This window comes from Onychomys torridus, chromosome 20 (assembly GCF_903995425.1).
Source record: "Onychomys torridus chromosome 20, mOncTor1.1, whole genome shotgun sequence".
Taxonomy (NCBI): Eukaryota; Metazoa; Chordata; class Mammalia; order Rodentia; family Cricetidae; genus Onychomys; species Onychomys torridus.
This window is the reverse complement of record NC_050462.1, coordinates 16285778-16304513: the sequence shown is the minus strand read 5'-3', so window position 1 is coordinate 16304513 and position 18736 is coordinate 16285778. Positions and strand designations below refer to the sequence as shown.

The 18736-nt window shown below is 43.1% G+C and overlaps 1 protein-coding gene across 1 annotated transcript in view; it reads right to left on the bottom strand.

Annotated features, from left to right (window-relative positions):
* Positions 1-18736, bottom strand: part of Eea1 (early endosome antigen 1) — a 118375-nt gene that overhangs the window by 80759 nt on the left and 18880 nt on the right. Inside the window, exon 2 of the mRNA XM_036169605.1 lies at positions 1732-1824. Within this exon, the coding sequence (XP_036025498.1) occupies positions 1732-1824 (93 nt within the window). The remainder of the gene's footprint in view (positions 1-1731; positions 1825-18736) is intronic.

The window sequence follows — 18736 nt, the reverse complement described above, 5'->3', positions numbered from 1 at the left end:
TCTGTTTTTTTTTTTTTGTTTTTTTTTTTTTTCAGTAACACCAATTTATCTATCCTGGTACAGTTTTAGATTATTTTGTTTTATGATTGCCTACATATCATCAAGTACCAGGAGCACAGAGTGAGGTCTGTATCGAAAGAAAGAAAGAAAGGAAGGAAGGAAGGAAGGAAGGAAGGAAGGAAGGAAGGAAGGAAAGAGAGAGAAAGAAAGAGAAAGAGAGAGAGAAAGAAAGGAAGGAAAGGAAGGAAGGAAGGAAGGAAGGAAGGAAGGAAGGAAGGAAAGAGAGAGAAAGAAAGAAGGAAGGAAGGAGGGAGGGAGGGGGAGAGAGAAAGAAAGAAAGAGAAAGAAAGAAAGAAAGAAAGAGAGAGAGAGAGAGGAAGGAAGGAAGGAAGGAAGGAAGGAAAGAAGGAAGGAGAGAGAGAAAGAAAGAAGGAAGGAAGGAGGGAGGGAGGGAGGGAGGGAGGGGGAGAGAAAGAAAGAAAGAAAGAAAAGAAAAGAAAGGAAGGAAGAAAAGAAAGGAAGGAAGGAAGAAAGAAAGAAAGAGAGAGAGAATCAATATCTTGAACATATGTAAACATCTTTTAAAAAAATCAACAAATGGGCTGGAGAGATGGCTCAGTAGTTAAGAGCACTGACTGCTCTTCCAGAGGTCCTGAGTTCAATTCCCAGCAACCACATGGTGGCTCACAACCATCTGTAATGAGATCTGGTGCTCTCTTCTGGCCTGCAGTCAAACATCCTGTATAATTAATTAATAAATAAATAAATAAATAAATAAATAAACAAACAAACAAACAAGTAAGTAAATAAATAAGTGAGTAAGTAAATAAATAAAGCTTTTTAAAAAATCAACAAACAAAATCCAACAATATATTAAAATAGTGATAACAACACAACATTGTCAGGTGAGAATACAAATACCCTAGGAACACAATATTATTTTAAATGCATGTACTTCATCACAGAGCAAATGGAAAAATCAACATGTCAATACATGTGGAAAAGCATTGTGCACAGGCCAGATCCACTCAAAGGGAAGGGAGGGGGAGGGGCAGACAGCATGGCGGCACACACGCTACCATGACAGTCAATGAAATTGTGGACAGCAGCACCTTGCTTTGTTCCTGGACTTGGAAGATTATTCTACCATTTTAGGCTTTTACCTCAACATTTAAGTGATGGTGACCATAGGCTTTCTTTCTCTCTTCTTTTCTATCATGAACAAATATTACTTGCTTCTTAAAAATAAAAATAGTAATACAACTTAAAGGCCTTTGTAATTAAAATTAAGCTTATTTACATTTTCACTAGTTTTTAATAATTCAGCAAAGATAAAATTAATAAATTAATTAATAAAATTTAATAACTTAGCAAAGATAAAATTTAACTGATCATAAATGAAAACAGAAAACACTGTAACACATAATCTAGTTCTTAATTAACACAGTTTGTGACAGCCACTCATGCCCAGTAGGTGCAAGTTCTTTACAAAACGACTAAGATGTTCTTCACTGAGATGACAACATAAAGACAGACTGGCAATGCTTCCCATTTCAATCTTAATACACAGTTTTCAATATTACAACCAAACGTTGGTATACTTGTATAACTATAGCTCAAAGTCACATTCTAATAGTACAGCTTACGAGGATTTTCCCTATGAACATAATTTAAGTTTCCAATCATTACTATAAATATTAACTAACTTGATTCTCTCTCATCTTTTCATACCTCTGAGGAACTTTCATTGTTGACATCCACCGTATTTATAGGAGCTGCTGACGAATCTAAATCAGATCCTTGAGAGCCGGCTCTCCCAGGAGTCTGAAACAGAGGAGAAAAAGACCACAGTCATAAGCTGCACAACAAGGACGTGTCTTCATAACAGCCAGCAGCAGCAGCAGCAGGGTCCCTTCGGAACACTGACCTTCACTCTGTGCGCATCAGGACCTCTGTATGCATTTTCAATTTTTATTCTTTTTAAATAAAGCTTTTTTTTGTTTTTTTTTTTCGAGACAGAGTTTCTCTGTAGCTTTGGAGGCTGTCCTGGAACTCACTTTGTAGACCAGGCTGGCCTCGAACTCCATCTGCCTCTGCCTGCCAAGTGCTGGGATTACAGGAGTGCGACACCACTACCTAGCTTAAATAAAGCTTTTAAATACAACGTTTCATAACCTCCAATCCACTTTCATCTAACATATTTAATCACAATGATATCTCTGAGACAGGTAAGACATCTTGTCTCTATAGAGAAAGTATTTAAAGCCACTCAATGACTTGCTTATGACGCTTGCGATGGTTAACAACCACAACCAAACCACAACAAACACAGAAAACCAGGAGCAGAAGTAACTGCCGCCGACCTTCTGACTCCTCTTTTCTACATCCACTCTGACTGAGTACAGGAGTGGAAGGAATGCTGCCCAAACCATCTAGTCACCCGCTCCAGTCTATCGTTCAGAACAACCATTACCAGTCTATCTCCAACCGTGCTATGATACCACCAAGCATCCAGTGAAATGTCTTTTTAGCTCCAGCAGCAATTATCCCCTAAGATTACTGGTTTTGGGAGGTTTGTTTTTGTTTTTTGTTTGTTTGTTTTTCGAGACAGGGTTTCTCTGTGTAGCTTTGTGCCTTTCCTGGATCTAGCTCTATAGACCAGGCTGGCCTCGAACTCACAGGGATCCTCCTGCCTCTGCCTCCTGAGTGCTGAGATTAAAGGTGTGCACCACCACCACCCGGCCATTACTGTTGATTAATACCTACATGTGATAGTGAATTCATCTGAAGTCCAGTAAGACACTAAAAAGAGTCAAAGCACAGGAACTAACTCCACGGTTGTCCTCAGACATCACTGTTTCTTAGCAGAGGCCAAGAACCCGGCCAAGGCCACATGACTAATAAAGAGAGGACAAGGTTTTCATTGGAACTCTACGGCTCTGAGTCAATGGTCAGTACTGCTTCTTTGTTAGAGATCTCTGAGGAAACGCACACACACCCAAGATTGAGAATAATTTACTACACTTCGCTTCAACACACAAAAATACTTTCATACTTCAAAACATACTTAAAATAAGACAAATCAGACACTCTACATTCCTTTTTACTTCCTTATTAATATACTGTACACATTTATTTATAGTTTTTGCTCTTATATAAATTGGGAAATTGGGACAAGTAGGAAATCAAGACAAGTAATTAAAGTTACAAAGAAATTCCCAAACTCTTCTTAAACACAGTCACTCAAAGGAGGATATGGGGTTAAAATTTTATTTCCTGCCCTGGAGAGAGCAGAATCAAACATACCAGGATAACAGTAGGGAAACTGAGGCTGGAGAAATGGCTCAACAGGTGGGAGCACGTGCTACTCTTGCAGAGAAACAGGGTTCGGTTCCCAGCACCCCCATGGCAGCTCACAGCCATGTGTAAACTCCATGGGCATCAGGCACACATGCGGTGACTATTCATACATGCAAGTCTTCATACACATAAAATAAACAAGGAGGAAATGGATGACTTTGAATTTCAAAAGAATACAAGCTGAACACCCCTAATCTTAAAATGTAGCATGTTTCCAAAATCTTGTACTTTTTGAGTATCAACATGATAAAGTACAAAGTTCACCAAGCTTGGTAGTACAAGCCTATAATCCCAGCAATGGAGAGGCTGAGGCAGGAGGATCATGAGTTTGAGGCCCGCTTAGGTCATATAAGATCCTATCTACAGAGAGATTGAAAAGGGGGGGGGGCAGGAAAAGTATAAAATTTCACAACAAACTGTCCAATGCACAAAATTATTTAAAATACTATATGGAACTACCTTCAGTTGAAGTGTACAATGTGTATATAAAGTTATTTAAACCACTATGTAGAACCACCTTCAGTGGAAGTGTATAATGTGCATATAAAATATAAATTAACTTGCTTAGGCTTTGTTCTTCTCTGAGATATTTCATTTGCACACAAGCAAATCTGAAATTTGAAATACTTCCAGTCCCGAGCATTTTCAAAAACAGATAATATTCAACCAGTACTTATTCTCATTAGTCTCCTCAGTAAAAGTTCAAGGAAGAAACATCACCTTGTGTATAACTACTGTTTTAGCACAGAAAGCTAGAGAATACCAGAAGCACAACTCCGAAAAAAAAGTCCAAGGATGAAGCCAGCGTTCTTTCCAGAAGGAGGGGGCAGGAGCAGGCCATACGAGAATAGCTGCTACTGTACCCTGAGGCCTGGACAACTGATGGAGGAAAAGCAGCGTTCTGATAAAAAGTTAAAGATGAAAACAAGAGGAGCTGGACACAAGGAACACATCCAGTCATCGGCACCAAGACAGCCATCCAAAGGAAGGGCCCTGCGGCTGCAGGCAAGTCAGGCCAACTGGGCAAGTAAAATACACACAGAACGGGGCAGAGCCGGCTCCCCCACAGGTCAGAGTTAAAGTTTGCAAGTTACTGGGCTTTCACTTTCTCTTCAGATTTGAATTTCTTAGAACAAAAACAGCTGTCTCTTTGACAGAAAAGAACTCAACTATTTAAAAAACAACAACATACTGAAAAAACTGTAAAATTAAGCACAAAGCACATCCACATCTACTCCATCCACTCGCTTCTTCCTGCCCACACGGCTCTGCAGGCCAGGTCTAGGAACCTGAGCATCACTTTCTGTCCCCAGTGTGTGGCTGTCCTTTCTACTGGGAAACTGTCCTGAGAAAGTCAGCTGAACAGAGTTTAGGAAATGACCAAAGCAGAGTGAGTGGTACTGATGGCAATGATGTCACTTTGGGGAAGAGGCCTAGGACTCTGAAAGCCCACAGGGCTCAGTCTGGTATTTCTGATGTGTCACAGTGACACTCCATCATGACAGCTCTGTGATCTGTCCTTGGAGAGGGGTCACTCTGTAGAGGTGAAGTAATGGGAGAGGGGACAGCACGTCTGCACTTGTCCTTCTCCTTTCTTGTCACATGCTTTTTGTCCTTAGGGCCGACCTTTCGGAGATGCCTGTGTCTGTAGGGGGATGGGTCAAGCTTTTTTATCTGGCTGAGACACAGGTTCTTGTGAAACCTCGGCCACAGGACTGTCATTTGGTGATTTTCCAAATGGTTCTAATGATCCCAAGCCTCTCTTCAGAGGATCATCTTCCACTAAGGACATGTATCCTTTATGTCTTGAGTATCTGATGACAGGCTCCAATCTTCAGTACATGTCTAGGGAAGGAGATTGGTGATTCCTAGTCTTTGTCACTGAAGGGTTTGTTTTGGGTTTGGGATTTTGGTTTTTATCTACGACACCGATCTCAAACAGAAAATTTGAAGGTAAAAAAGGATCAGAAGTCAAATGTAAAACAATCATTATCCTAGCTCCTTTCCAATGACCCAATGACCTATCTTTAATTATCGTGGACACAATGGTATATGTATCTAAGATTTCTGTATGTGGACTTATATAAAGGAACTAGATGTGCTCCAGAAGTAGAATCCTCAGATTGTTCTTCCTGTGTGAGGACTAAAATTGTGCTTTAAGTTAAATCACTGTGCTTAAGAGATCTTTAAAACAAAAACATCTCTAAACTGTAAGCCCCAAGGACAGATAACTGCCTGGAATGCTGAAGCTGTTGTCTATGTAAGATAACAAGCCAAATGTTTTCAGTTCCATAAACAAGGTTGGTTGCCCCAACTGCACAAGATGTGCAGGAAGTATGTAAGATGTATGCTTGCCTCTGATTAGACAAAGGCGGGAAGTATGTAGTTTAGTGGGGTTTGCCTTTATGAGCACATGACTAACATAATTCATGGCCATACTCTGGGAAACCGGGTATAGACCTGGCCAGTGTTCACTGTCTTGGCTAGTATTTAATAAATCTTGCTTCAAATTTGACTCAAAATTTGTGGCAGTGGTCTTATTCTCATCTGGTTGGATTAACACTTGGCTTTGGGGAATCTCTGGTTTCCTGGTACTATGGAGAACAGGCCTTGACTTCCACAGTCCCTTTAAAACTTCTAAAACCTAACTTTCCATGTCTTTACTTATTCACTGAATGCCCATGAAATATTTACATTTAACTTATTATTTATATGCTTTTTACTTTATATTTTATGTTCTGTCAGTGTTACTCATCCAAAACTAATATAAGATTCTTTCCCAGGTTTGGAGATGCATGCATGCCTGTCTTCCTAGCATTCGGGAGTGTGAAGATGGAATAAAGGGGGTTAAAACTAGCAGAAGTGCTACGGGAAAGGAAGCTTGTTTGGAACTCTGGTCCAAATAGCACGTAGAGTTCATACAAAAACCAGACAGTTCTGCTCCACACACAGGTCAATAATGCAAAGATTTTAAATACTAAAAAGGAAAACTATTTTCAAAACCAGAATCCAGATCACCAAAAACAAAACACAACCAACAAGTACACAGGGTTCTGGGACCAAAAACAGGTAACAGCGATCATAATCTACATTGGGGCCAACAGTGTCACACAGTGGGAGACAGAAAAAGTCAACCCACTGGGAACACAGCAAGGGGACAGAACTACCTCTCTTTGCCATAAACAGACACTTTTCTAAACACTATAAGTCCACTCGGCACGAGTCTGGGCTTGAAGTTTTATTGAAAATTTTCCAGAAACCAGAGGAAGAAAGAACATTCCAAGTAGTGAATTATCTACAAAAATAAAAAACTTTTGTTTTTTCTTTGTTATGTTCGAAACAAACTTATGATTAAAATTTTAAAAACAAATATAAAGATTATACAGAAACAAAAATGGATTAAACAATTCTGACCTTATAAAAGGCATAAAGTACAAAGTTGATATGTCATAGCTTCAACGAAATAAAAATGTAAACACAAGAAAATTAAAAGGTAATCCCATAAGATGACAATCTTCATGTTAGGATGTTATTTTCTACCCCCCATTTTACCCAAAGAGTGGGTTAATATGTTTTTACCTACCTCTTCCCAACATGCTATTAGTATTGTTGTAATACTTCTGAAAGTCTATTAAAAATAATTTTTCCCCAAAATGAGCCTGATAAAAAGATTCAGATAATTATAGTTAACAAACATCTATCATTAATAGCAAATAGACTAAGAAAAAGAAAACTAAAGCAAACCTATTTTCCTATTCACTCTTGACCTGAGCCAAATGGGTGGGTTTTCCATGCCAAGCGTCAAGTCTCTCTGGGCTCCAATGCCATGCCCCACAGCTCATGAAAATGTGGCCCTGCTGGGACATTCTTCAAACCCCACAGACTAAAGGCTCTCTTTTATAAGACTTCCCATCCCCTTCAGATGCCATCACTAAGTCACAGATACCTAAGTTATCCAAACTTCTGTCAAGGCTTCCCACAACACCTGGGCTCCAAGAACTGAGAGAAACATTTTTCTACAAAGGATACAAATGAACAGCGAAATGTAGAGGTAAAGCAAGATCTGGGTGAATCCTGAGCGAAGGCACTCCTGTCCCAGTGGGATATGGAATATGCCTCTTTACCGAGTAATGGACGTGCTCAACAACTCAGACACTCTTCAAACTTCCAAACTGAAGATTTTTCTGGAGGTTCCATTATTTAAGCATGATTGATTAAATCACTGTCACTGGTGATTAATTCAACCTCTAGCCTCTCTTCATCCTGAGGTTGGAATGTACAGCTCAAAGTTCCAAATTAGAAGCTTTGGTTAGCTCTGCTGGCAATTGAAGCAGAGAATTATGGGCGTCTTCACTAATTTGGTGATCAGCAGGAGAGCCTCAGGGCAACTACCCACTCCAGCTTACCCTGAGTATAAAATGTAACTGCACAGTGGGCATACTAAAAAGTGACGGGGATAGCCAGAGCAGATAATGATCTTTGTTCCTGAAATCTGCAAAACTGAAACTTACCTATGACTAGGTGATAAGGATCGGACATGCCTCATCTGGCCCCCTGCCATAAGAAACGAATTAACTACCCCATGCAAACCACCCTAAGTCATCTTCTCGGCTAGTCTTGCAGCAAGACTTCAGTAGCAAGAGCTCCATCTTCTCATTGAGCAGCTTTCCCACTGAAGCTGCCTTCCTGCCAACACCTTGTTTTCACTTGACCACAGCCTGCCTTGTGTCCAGAGCCAGACTCGTCCCAATAACAGAACTAGTCCCAATCTGAAGCAATTAGGGAAGCATCAATTAGTATCTCATGCTATACCTGATAACAAGGTAGGGCTGTCCCAAGCTACAGGCCAACTTGAGCTGTTAGGCAAGACTTTGTCTCAAAATAAAAATTCAAAACCTTAAGGGCAGGGTTTAGAGATGTATCTCAGTGGCAGAACACTTGCCTGGCATGTGCAAGGCCTTAGGTTCAATCCCCAGTACACACACACACACACACACACACACACACACACACACACACAGTGTGTGAGCATGTCACCTCATTAAGGTGAACCAAGGTGAAGTTGAAAAGGGCTTACTATAACTCAGGGAAGAAGCAAGCTGCTTTCACTCCTATTATATAGAAAATCCCAAAGGTTTTAATAAACTGTGCTATAAACCAGGATGAACTCAACCATACATTTCTTACAAATAACATCACATCAATAACTGCAATTAGGAAACAAAAACACTCATGATATCCAAACAAATAACAAGTGACTACAATATACAGAACACCCTAGACTGTTGGTAATATACAATTCACTGGTATTGCTAAAAACTAAGGTAATACAGCATTGGTCTCTGCAAGACCGCTATCAGTTAAACACAAGCTTGAAAAACAAAAACAAACAAGCAAACAAAACAGAATTCAGCTCTTTGGTAGCCAAAAAGAAACAGGGCTGTTATCATTGTCTGCTGTAAATAACACCTAAGAGGAACTACTGTCCTGAAAAGTTCAATCACAGGTTTTCTTTGAAACAATTGTTGATCTGTTTTAGCATAGTTGTTTACTTCATGGAAATCTGGGCTGGGGATCTCATGCCTAAGCATGTTCCAGGTCCCTGCACTGCAAAATACATGCACACACAACCTCCATGTCAGAATCATACTAACACCACTATGAGAAAGTTGTCTAAATCAAAATAAAGTCACTTATATCAACCTAAGAAAAAATAAAGCTGTGGGATTATTAAAGATGAATTCTCAACACACCTGGAGGAAGTTATGAAAAAGGTTGCCAGCACCACAACCTTGCACAAAGATCAGCACAACTTTATACAAACAAAAATGCTTCTGCACGAACATCCGCCCTGCAACTTGACAGAAATCACCCTTATGACTAATCTTTGTAGTCAATAATTCTTACTTCAAGATATCTTATGTAATCTTCCTAATGCCTTTGCCTTTAAAATTGTCTCAACTCTTTGAACGTGCGTGTAGCTTACTGCAGCACATCTCTTCACACTGCAATGTTCATCCTGCTCCACAGAAATGGTCAGGATTCTGTGGAGACTCTTTCTCTGCCTGCTATGTAGGTTGGCAGTTATCTTAAAAATAAAAATAAACCCATAGCTACAGCTGTTAATATTCTGATCCGCCCCTTGAAATCCCACTTCTTGGCTCCGCCCTGCATGCTGACGTAAAAGCCTCATTCTAAGGAAATCGCCTCCCCTTCCTCTCTCCCTCTTCTGCTTTGCCTCCCATGAGGTGCACACCCCTTGATATCTCTCTTTCCCTCTCCCTTGCTCCCTCTCCCCTGCATCTTTCTCTCTCTGTCTCTCTTTGCTATCTTTCTCTTCATCTCTCTATTATAGTAAACTCTCCACGTGGATGCAGCATCTAGGCTGTGAATTAGTGGCCATCGCCTCCACCATGCCTGCATGACATGCATCTGCCTAGCATGTTTCCCTGCACACCCAAGATACCCTCGCCGCACCCACTCCCCGAACAATAATTCCTAACAACAGCTTCCAACCACAGCTGAAAACCTTCATCTAATAACAAAGAGTTAAAGCAGAAATAAAGCAAACATCTAGTAGTATGTGGGACTGGGATACAAATATTTTATAGATAAATAACAAGAGCTTTCCACTGGATGGTGATTCCGAGTCATGTTTTCCTATACACAACACCTAATTCTGCATATGACACTGCTCTAGAGAGGGTCAAGCAGAGAAAAGCAAACTCCTCAGTGGGAAATTATTCTTGAGTCTCTCGCACAGTCTAATTACTAGAACCGACACAGAACTGCCTGGATAGAGGACTGCCTAGGTGAATCTTCCCACCTGGAAAGCAATGAAACTGCCCAAGATGGTAGCTAGAAGAACAGTGTTATCATGCACAAGAGATGAGCTAAGCAGATTCACAACCCATACCATCTAAAACGACAATGAACCAGCAAAGGCAAGCTAACGGAAGACTAACTCACAGACAAAGCTAAGTATCCTAAGAGTAAATTTTCAATTTTGAAGAAAAAATCTTCGAAACACACAGTCAGATATTGCTGTGGTCTGGATGGATAAGCTAAAATTTTGTATGCTGAAACTCACAATGGGGACCGTCGGCCGGGCGGTGGTGGTACACGCCGTTAATCCCAGCACTCGGGAGGCAGAGCCAGGTGGATCTCTGTGAGTTCGAGGCCAGCCTGGTCTACAGAGTGAGATCCAGGAGAGTCAAAGCTACACAGAGAAACCCTGTCTCAAAAAGTCTAAAACGTTAGGACCTTTGGGTGATAACTAAGCCATGATGGTGGTCTTCATGAATGAATTAGTAACCTTAGCTGTAACAAAGTATCTGAGGTTGAGTGTTCTATAAAGACTAGAAACTTACGTCTCAGCCTCTACTCCTTCAGAGCACCCAGAATTAACTCCCAGCACCCACATGGCAGTTCACCACTGTCTGTAACTCTAGTTTCATGTGACTGGACACCACCTTCTGACACCCTCAGGCACCAGACACACACTTAGTATGCACAGATACATGCAAGCAAAATGCACACATAAAATAAAAATAAATATCTTTCACAAAGAAATCGAATGACATAAGGATCTCTTAGAAATTATAACTTTCAGCAATAATTTTCTACTTCTATTTCTCCATCACCCCACCATAAAACTAACTAGAAGTCTGGGTGTGGTGGCGCACGCCTCTCTCACCCCAACACTCTGGAGACAGAGACACAACAGAGCTCTATGGGTTCAAGTCCACCCTGGTGTGCATATCCAGGCCAGGCAGGGCTACATAGTGAGACACTGTCTCAAAAAATGAAAAGGGGAGGGGAGGGTCAAGAAAGAGGGAGAGATGGTCTACAGTGAGTTCCAGGGCAGCTAGGGCTGTTACACAGAGAAACCTTGTCTCAGGGGGAAAAAAAAGGGAAAGAAACCAAGAAAGTGAAAATGAAAAAAAAAAACAAAAAAGAAAAAAACTAATTTAAAATTCAAAAAGAAGCTTGAAAAGCCATCTACTGTACACAGACCTTGGGGGTGGACATTTGTGGTGGTTTGAATGGAAATGGCCCCCACAGGCTCAGAGGAAGTGCCATTATTTGAAAGGATTAGGAGGTGTGGCCTTGTTGGCAGACGTGTGTCAGTGGGATAGACTTGGAGGTTTCGAATGCTCAATCCAGGCCTAGAGTCTCTTTCCCTTCCCGCTGCCTCCAGATCCGGGTGTGGATCTTTCAGCTCCTTCTCCAGCACCATGTCTGCCTGCACACCGCCACGTTTCCTGCCAGGATGATAATGGACTAGACCACTGAACCTGCAAGCCAGCCCCACCAGCCCCAATGAAATGTTTTCCTTTATAAGAAAGAGTGGCCTTGGTCGGCTGGAGAGCAGGTGAGCGGGGCCTGCCCCTTGCTGGCTGGAGCATTAGAGAGAGCAAGCAGCTCAGCACCTTCCCTGGGTAGCACAGAAGATCTGGCCCTGGTGGGATGGGTGCAGGTGAGCTGGCCCTGAGGGCGTGAGTACAGGAGAGCTGCCCCCTGCCCCTCACACAGGCCCCTGGTTCACCTCAAGACCACTTCTTTCAGTCCTAACCATTTGGTCACCCAAAGCCCAGGATCCCTTTCTGAGCAGCATGGGGTACCCCTCCCCCACCTGCCATTTCTAATGACTGTTGGGAGACAGCTAGGCAGGCCCAGAGTTGTAGAAGTGTCCACAACCAGCCCCTGTTTCCCAGCAGGGAGGCTCGACTCCACCAGGCATTTCCCTGGGTCAGCGTACCATCTGCCACTACACTGTGGAAGCCGGGCCTTCCTCATGAAGGCAGACCAGCAAGCAAGTTGTCAGGCAGAACACAAACCCACCCTTTCCCAAATCTGGGGGCAGAGAAGTGGGAGAACTGGCCCTGAGAGCAGGAGAGATGGCTCCACCCTCGCCTGGGCAGCACACTAGAGCTGGCCATAGTGAACCTGCCAGGATGTGAGCACGGGAGAGCTGGCCCCGCCCCTTCCCAGCCCTGTGATGGGTAAGCATGGTAGAACTGGCCCCATATCCTGCCTGGGCAGCATGAGAGAGCTGGCCCCGCCCCTTTCCAGCCCTGTGATGGGTAAGCATGGTAGAACTGGCCCCATATCCTGCCTGGGCAGCATGGGAGAGCTGGCCCTGCCCCACCTGGTGGTAGGAGCATGGGAGAGCCATTCCCATCCCTTGCCAACTGCCACAGGCAGGAGAGTTGGTCCCACCCCTCATCTGAGCAAAGAGGAAGAGCTGACCCCGGTGGTGGCATGGGTGCCAGAGAGCAAGAAGATTGACCAACTCAACCACTACCCAGGCCCAGATCCAGGGCTTAAGTTGGCCCACCCCAGTACCTACCATCTAAGAACCACTGGAGTATGTTAAGGGGCTGGTTGGTCCTACAGAACCAAAGCTGCGAAGAACATTTGCAAGCAAAGTTATCTGGGCAAAAGGGTGACAGACCATAACACAGCACAGCTTCCATGGAGAGATTTTCTTTTTCTTTTGTGGGAAAGTTGCAAGGGTGGAGGGTGGATATGGAGGGACTGGGAGATGAGTGGGATTGGGGTGCATGATGTGAAATTCGTAAAGAATCAATAAAAAGTTTAAAAATAAAAGAGTTGCTATGTCATGAGGTTTCTTCACACCAGTAGAAACCCTAACTAAGACAACATTAAATACATTATCTGAGTATATCATGTAGCCAGCACTTCCCATTATTAAGAGCCAAAAGCTTGACACATCGGGATAAAGTAGACAGTACAACTTGAATAGCACATACAAGCTCATGAAAAAACAAAACAGTGAGAGGGGACATGTGAAGAATCATCATCGCCCTTTTCCTTGTGCCAAACCTAGGAGTCAGAGATGCAGCTGCTCAGTTGGATGAACTAAATGTGATGGGTTTAATTGGGCCTGGTGTAGCAGGAGCCAGGTGGAAACACTGACTTGCCAAAGGCAAGGTGATTGTAGTTGTTGTAGTGTCCATAATGGCCTGACCCGCGATGGGTAGCACAAGCAAAGTGATTTTTATGGTGGCATGACTCATATGGACCTTTGCTGTGCAATAATCTTTTTGTGCACTGTGATGTGTCACTCTGATTGGTTTAGTAAAAAACTATGGCGAATAGCTAGGCGGGGTTTCCAGGCAGAGAGGACACTGGGAAGAAGAAGGCAGAGACACCAGAGGCAAGCAGTACGGGCACTACGGGGATGAAGTAATAAAGCCACAGGGCAGAAGGTAAATTAATAGAAATGGGTTAACTTTAGTTATAAGAGCTAGTTAGAAACAAGCCTAAGCTATTGTCCAAGATTTCATAATTAATAATGTCTCTGCCTCATTACTGGGGAGCTGACGGTCCTGACAAAAAAGTCTGACTACAGACCTTTGGTACTGGCTAATCAGTCATGGTGTTTTGAGGCATGAAATAGTTAAGAAGTCTACTACATTTCCGTTTGATCTGTGTAAGTGGAAAATTTCTCAAAGGAAAGAAAGGCTGCATTTGATCACAGCAAAAGGGTATCTTGGCCCATGAACCAATTTCCAGACTTGAGCCAATATGCAGACCAAGAACCCACTGAATGATGGAAGTGTCAGGTTCCCCTGAAGAAAGATCTTGATAAAATACCTAAGAGATTTATATGCTAGCCTCTCATCCTTCCCCACAGGACCTAAGGCCTTTTACAAGGGTAACTGTGCACTAGGGAAGGAACAGTCAGACTTCTGGAGTCTATGTGGCTGACACTGGTTCCGGGTGTCAGAACTGACACTGATTCCAGGACACCCCAAGAAGCACTGGAGCCCTCCAGTTAAAGCAAGGGCTTACAGAGGTCAGGTGATGCATGCAGTTTGGGCTGAAATCTGACTCATAGCAGCTCCACTGGGTCCCAAACTCATCTTGTCATTACTTCTGCAGTCCTGTGATGTATAATTGGGACAGATACACTTAGAAGTTGAGCAGAATCCCACACTGGTTGCCTGAACTGTGGCGTAAGGGCTATTACAGTTGGAAAGGCAAAACAGAAGTTATTGAAGTTGCCTTCTCTGGGGAAAACAGTGAATCAAAGATGCTGGGGAAATGCGGAACAATGCAGCCAGCTTAGAAGACTGGCAGATTCCAGCAGAATTCAACAGGAGGTACACGGGATCCAGCAACTGTACCCTTGTTACTCATCCAGATGATCTGAAAACTGCTCGCCACATCAGAACACGAGTGTCTATCATGGTTTATTCAAAACGACGCAAACTTGGGATCAACTACAACATCTTTCACATTCTGTTTTTTTTTTTGTTTTGTTTTGTTTTTTGTTTTTGTTTTTCGAGACAGGGTTTCTCTGTGTAGCTTTGCGCCTTTTTCCTGGAACTCACTTGGTAGCCCAGGCTGGCCTCAAACTCACAAAGATCCGCCTGGCTCTGCCTCCCGAGTGCTAGGATTAAAAGCGTGCACCACCACCGCCCAGCCACATTCATTATTTTAAAATGAGATATTAAGACATGGGAGAACATGGAGGAAGCAGATGGGTATTACTAAGTTGTGGTGGTGCACACCTTTAATCCCAGCACTAGGCGGCAGAGACAAGAGGATCTCTGTGACTTCAAGGCCAGCCTGGTCTACACAGAGAAATCCTGTCTTAAAAACAAAAATAAATAAATATTTTTTAAAAAGAAGTCAGTATGTAAAGACTCCATACTCTATGATTCTGACTACATGATACTTTGGAAAAGGCTAAATAGTTTAGTTAGGATCCAGTTGAAGATTAGTGTTTGCTAAGAATTAAGAAGAAAGAAACAAGGAAGCAGATCAACACCTGCCCAACCATCTTCTGGGAAGCTCTGTCCTGCAACAGAGACCCGGTATAATGCACAGAGTGAGAGACCTTGGACACTCAGCCCTAAACAGATGTCTCCATCAAACCCCTCCCTCAGGACTCAGGGACCCCATGGCAGAGGAGACAGAGGAGCCAGAGGAGAAAGAGCACACCAAGAAAACAAGGTTCTCCAAATCAACAGGACCTGTGCACGTAAGAACTCACAGTGACTGAGGCAGCCTCACAGGGCCTGCACCAGATGGAGTCCTAGGGCTGAAAAGAAAGGGGACATATGCCCCCATCCCGAACCCTTCTGGGAAATACTATTTTAGGGTGTGTTACTTTTGTTTATGTTGCATTTGTTGAACTCTGTGAAGCTGTGTGACTGTGCCTTTCTAAAGCACCTGATGGTCTAGTAAAGAGCTGAACAGCCAGTAGCAAGGCAGGAGAAAGGGTAGGTGGGGCTGGCAGGCAGAGAGAATAAATAGAAGGAGAAAAGGAGAAGGATGAGGACTCCAGGAGCCAGCCACCCAGCTACACAGCAAGCCATAGAGAGTAAGAGTAAGATTTACAGAAGTAACAAAAGGAAAAAGCCCAGAGGCAAAAGGTAGACGGGATAAGATAAGTAAAGAAAGCTGGCTAAAAACTAAGCCAAGCTAAGGCTGGGCATTCATAATTAAGAATAAGCCTCCATGTGAAATTTATTTGGGAGCTGGGTGGTGGGCCCCTCAAAAGAGCAAAAACAAACAACATAACCCAGAAGCAATCTCCAATTTATAACCATTTTCAAAAGAAAACTCCCTTTCTCAAGGGAGTCTCACTGGGGACACAAACACTCTTAAAGGGTAGGATCCATGCCCAGCAGTAGACGCCAACAGGAAAAGAACTCAATGGCATCTTTGGAGGTCCTCTGTCTCATAATGTCATGTCAGGGCTTTTCCTTTTCCTTTTTATTTTCTAATTTTACTTTTTTATATATTTTTCTTCTCTCTTTTTGCCCTACAGTTCTTTGCATATATATTATGGCTTCCAGTTTTGTGTTTTATGGGATTCTTGAGTGTGCGAATGTGTGGGTCTCGGCATCCATAGCTGTCTCTTGTGCCTTTCCTTGGACACTTTTCCTTCTGTTGTCCTATTCCACTGTGTTAGTTTTTGTTTTATCTTATTATTGTGTTTTACTATTATCCCTTAGAAGCCTGTTTGTTTTGTTTTATTTTTATTTTGTTTTGTTTTTCAAGACAGAGTTTCTCTCTGTAGAACCAGGCTGGCCTCGAACTCACAGAGATCTGCCTGCCTTTCCCTCCGGAGTGCTGGGATTACAGGTGTGTGCCGCTATTTGTTTTCTAGTGAGAAACTGACAGGGGACAGATCCAGATGGGAGGGAGAGGGGAGGAACTGGGAGGAAAAGAGGAGGGGAACCAAAACCAGAATACATTATGAGAAGGAAAAACGTCTATTTTCAATAAAAAGGAAAAAGAAGAAAAAGAGTAAGTCCAGCACAGAGAAGTAGTTTTAGGGGAGGGAAACTATGTGACAGTATGACAGGTATATACCATCATGAATTTGTGTACCCAATGTACAGTACCGAGAACGAGCCCGAACTACAGACTGCAGGAGTGCAGTGACGTAGAAATGACAGTTCATCAGGTGTGACCAAGGGACAAGCACTGGTGAGGACGTTGATAAGAAAGGAGGCATCACCTATGCGAGAGGGTATAGACGGGAAATCTCTGTAACTTTTGCCCAGGTTTACTATGAATCTGAAAGTATTCTTTTAAAAGTATTCTATCCTAAAAATTCATGAGTTCTTTTAGTAGAAAAACAGGTGATCAGCACTAAAAGGCTAGTATACCCTTCTTATCAAAAATGGGATAGTTAAAAGAAAATCAATCATTTGTTCTGTCTTTCTGGATGCAGTGAAATTCATGATAAATAGGCAGCTCTGGCATTGACAAAGTTGTCTCACTGTTTGTGTTTGTCTTGAGGTGAGTCTCGTGGTGTAGTCCAGACCGGCCTTCAACGTATTCCAACACTCCTGCTTTAGCATCCTGAGTGCTAAAATGTCTCTGCCGAACATTTCCAGTTGATGTGTAAAGAAGGAATGTGTTCTGGTGGGAGCTCCACTACAGCCCCTGGCACCCTGGCACCCCTATACCCAAAGAGTCTGGAAGGTTCTGGTGGAAGATCCACCTCAACTTCCCTCCCCATCTCTTTGCCCAAACCCGCCCCTTCAAAGCCGCCAAACACAGCTCCTCCCCCAGAGATGCTCAAGACCACTCCCACAGGGGATATAAGCTGCATCCCAGAAAACAGACACGTGGTTTTTCCGCTCTCTTGTCACTGTCTCCTCTGGGTGGGGGGTTGCTTTACCCATTAAACCTGGGCTTTTTCTAGTTTGGTCTGATTTGGATTGCTGATCAGGGTACAAGTATCTTTCAGAATGAAAACTTAGAAATCTCACCACTATACAAACGGTGGTGAAATTAGTCTTTCTGACTCAAAGGACATCAAAAACCTCTGATTCTCTCCTCAGACAGGAAATACCTCCCGGGGCTGGAGAGATGGCTCAGTGGTTAAGAGCTGGCTGCTCTTCCAGAGGGCTGGCACAGGCAGCTCAACCATCTTTTAACTCCATCTGCAGGAGATCTGATACCCAATCGTTTAACCTTCATGAACACCACACATACATGTGCTGTACAAACATGCAGGCAGGCAAAAATACTTATGTATATAAAAATAATTAGAAAAGAAACACTTCCATTCTTTAAATTCCACTGTGTACTTCATTTATACTTCTCGGCAGACGCACTTAAATACAAAGCCAAGAGTGTTGTTAGAGTTTGGATCTCATTAGTGTTTTAACGCCCTTGTAACTCTCGTATCAATTCAAGGCTGTCCATTTGCTTCAGCTGACAGTAGAGCAGCCCATGAGACACAAGAAGACTTCAACTGTACATTCACAGGCGTGTGTGTGTATGTGTGTGTGTGTGTGTGTGTGTGTGTGTGTGTGTGCGTGTGCGTGTGCGTGTGCGTGTGTGTGTGTGTGTGCGTGTGCGTGTGTGTGTGTGTGTGTCCGTGTCCCATACAGAGCTTTCTGATAACTAGCAGGCTCAAGTTCTGAGGGCAAAGGAGCTAAGGAGAGCAGAGTGCTGATAAATGATAGCACAGTAGCAGCAGCCACAAAAAGCACACAGACACATGGGCACATGTGCACACACACACTCTAATCCTCCAGCTGAAGGAAGCAGGGAAGCAACAGGCAGCCTGCAAAAGTCACTGCAGCAACCAAGAACAGTCTGAAACTTTCTAACAAGTTACAAGTGTCTCTGCCTCTGCAGAGACAAAAATCACAGCACTGGATTGTGAATTTCCAGCAACTCTGGGCCAACTCAGGGTTCTTTCCCTCCCCGCAACCAGTCAGGTCTGACAACTCTTCCCCGCCTGGCCCCACTTTTTCACATTTGTATACCCACATGCAACCAAACAAGGCCTGGCTGGCGCCTGGTAATGTCATAAATTTGGACCTTCCAGAGCTACAGAGGCAGAACTGCTACAGGGGCCGCAGAGGAACAG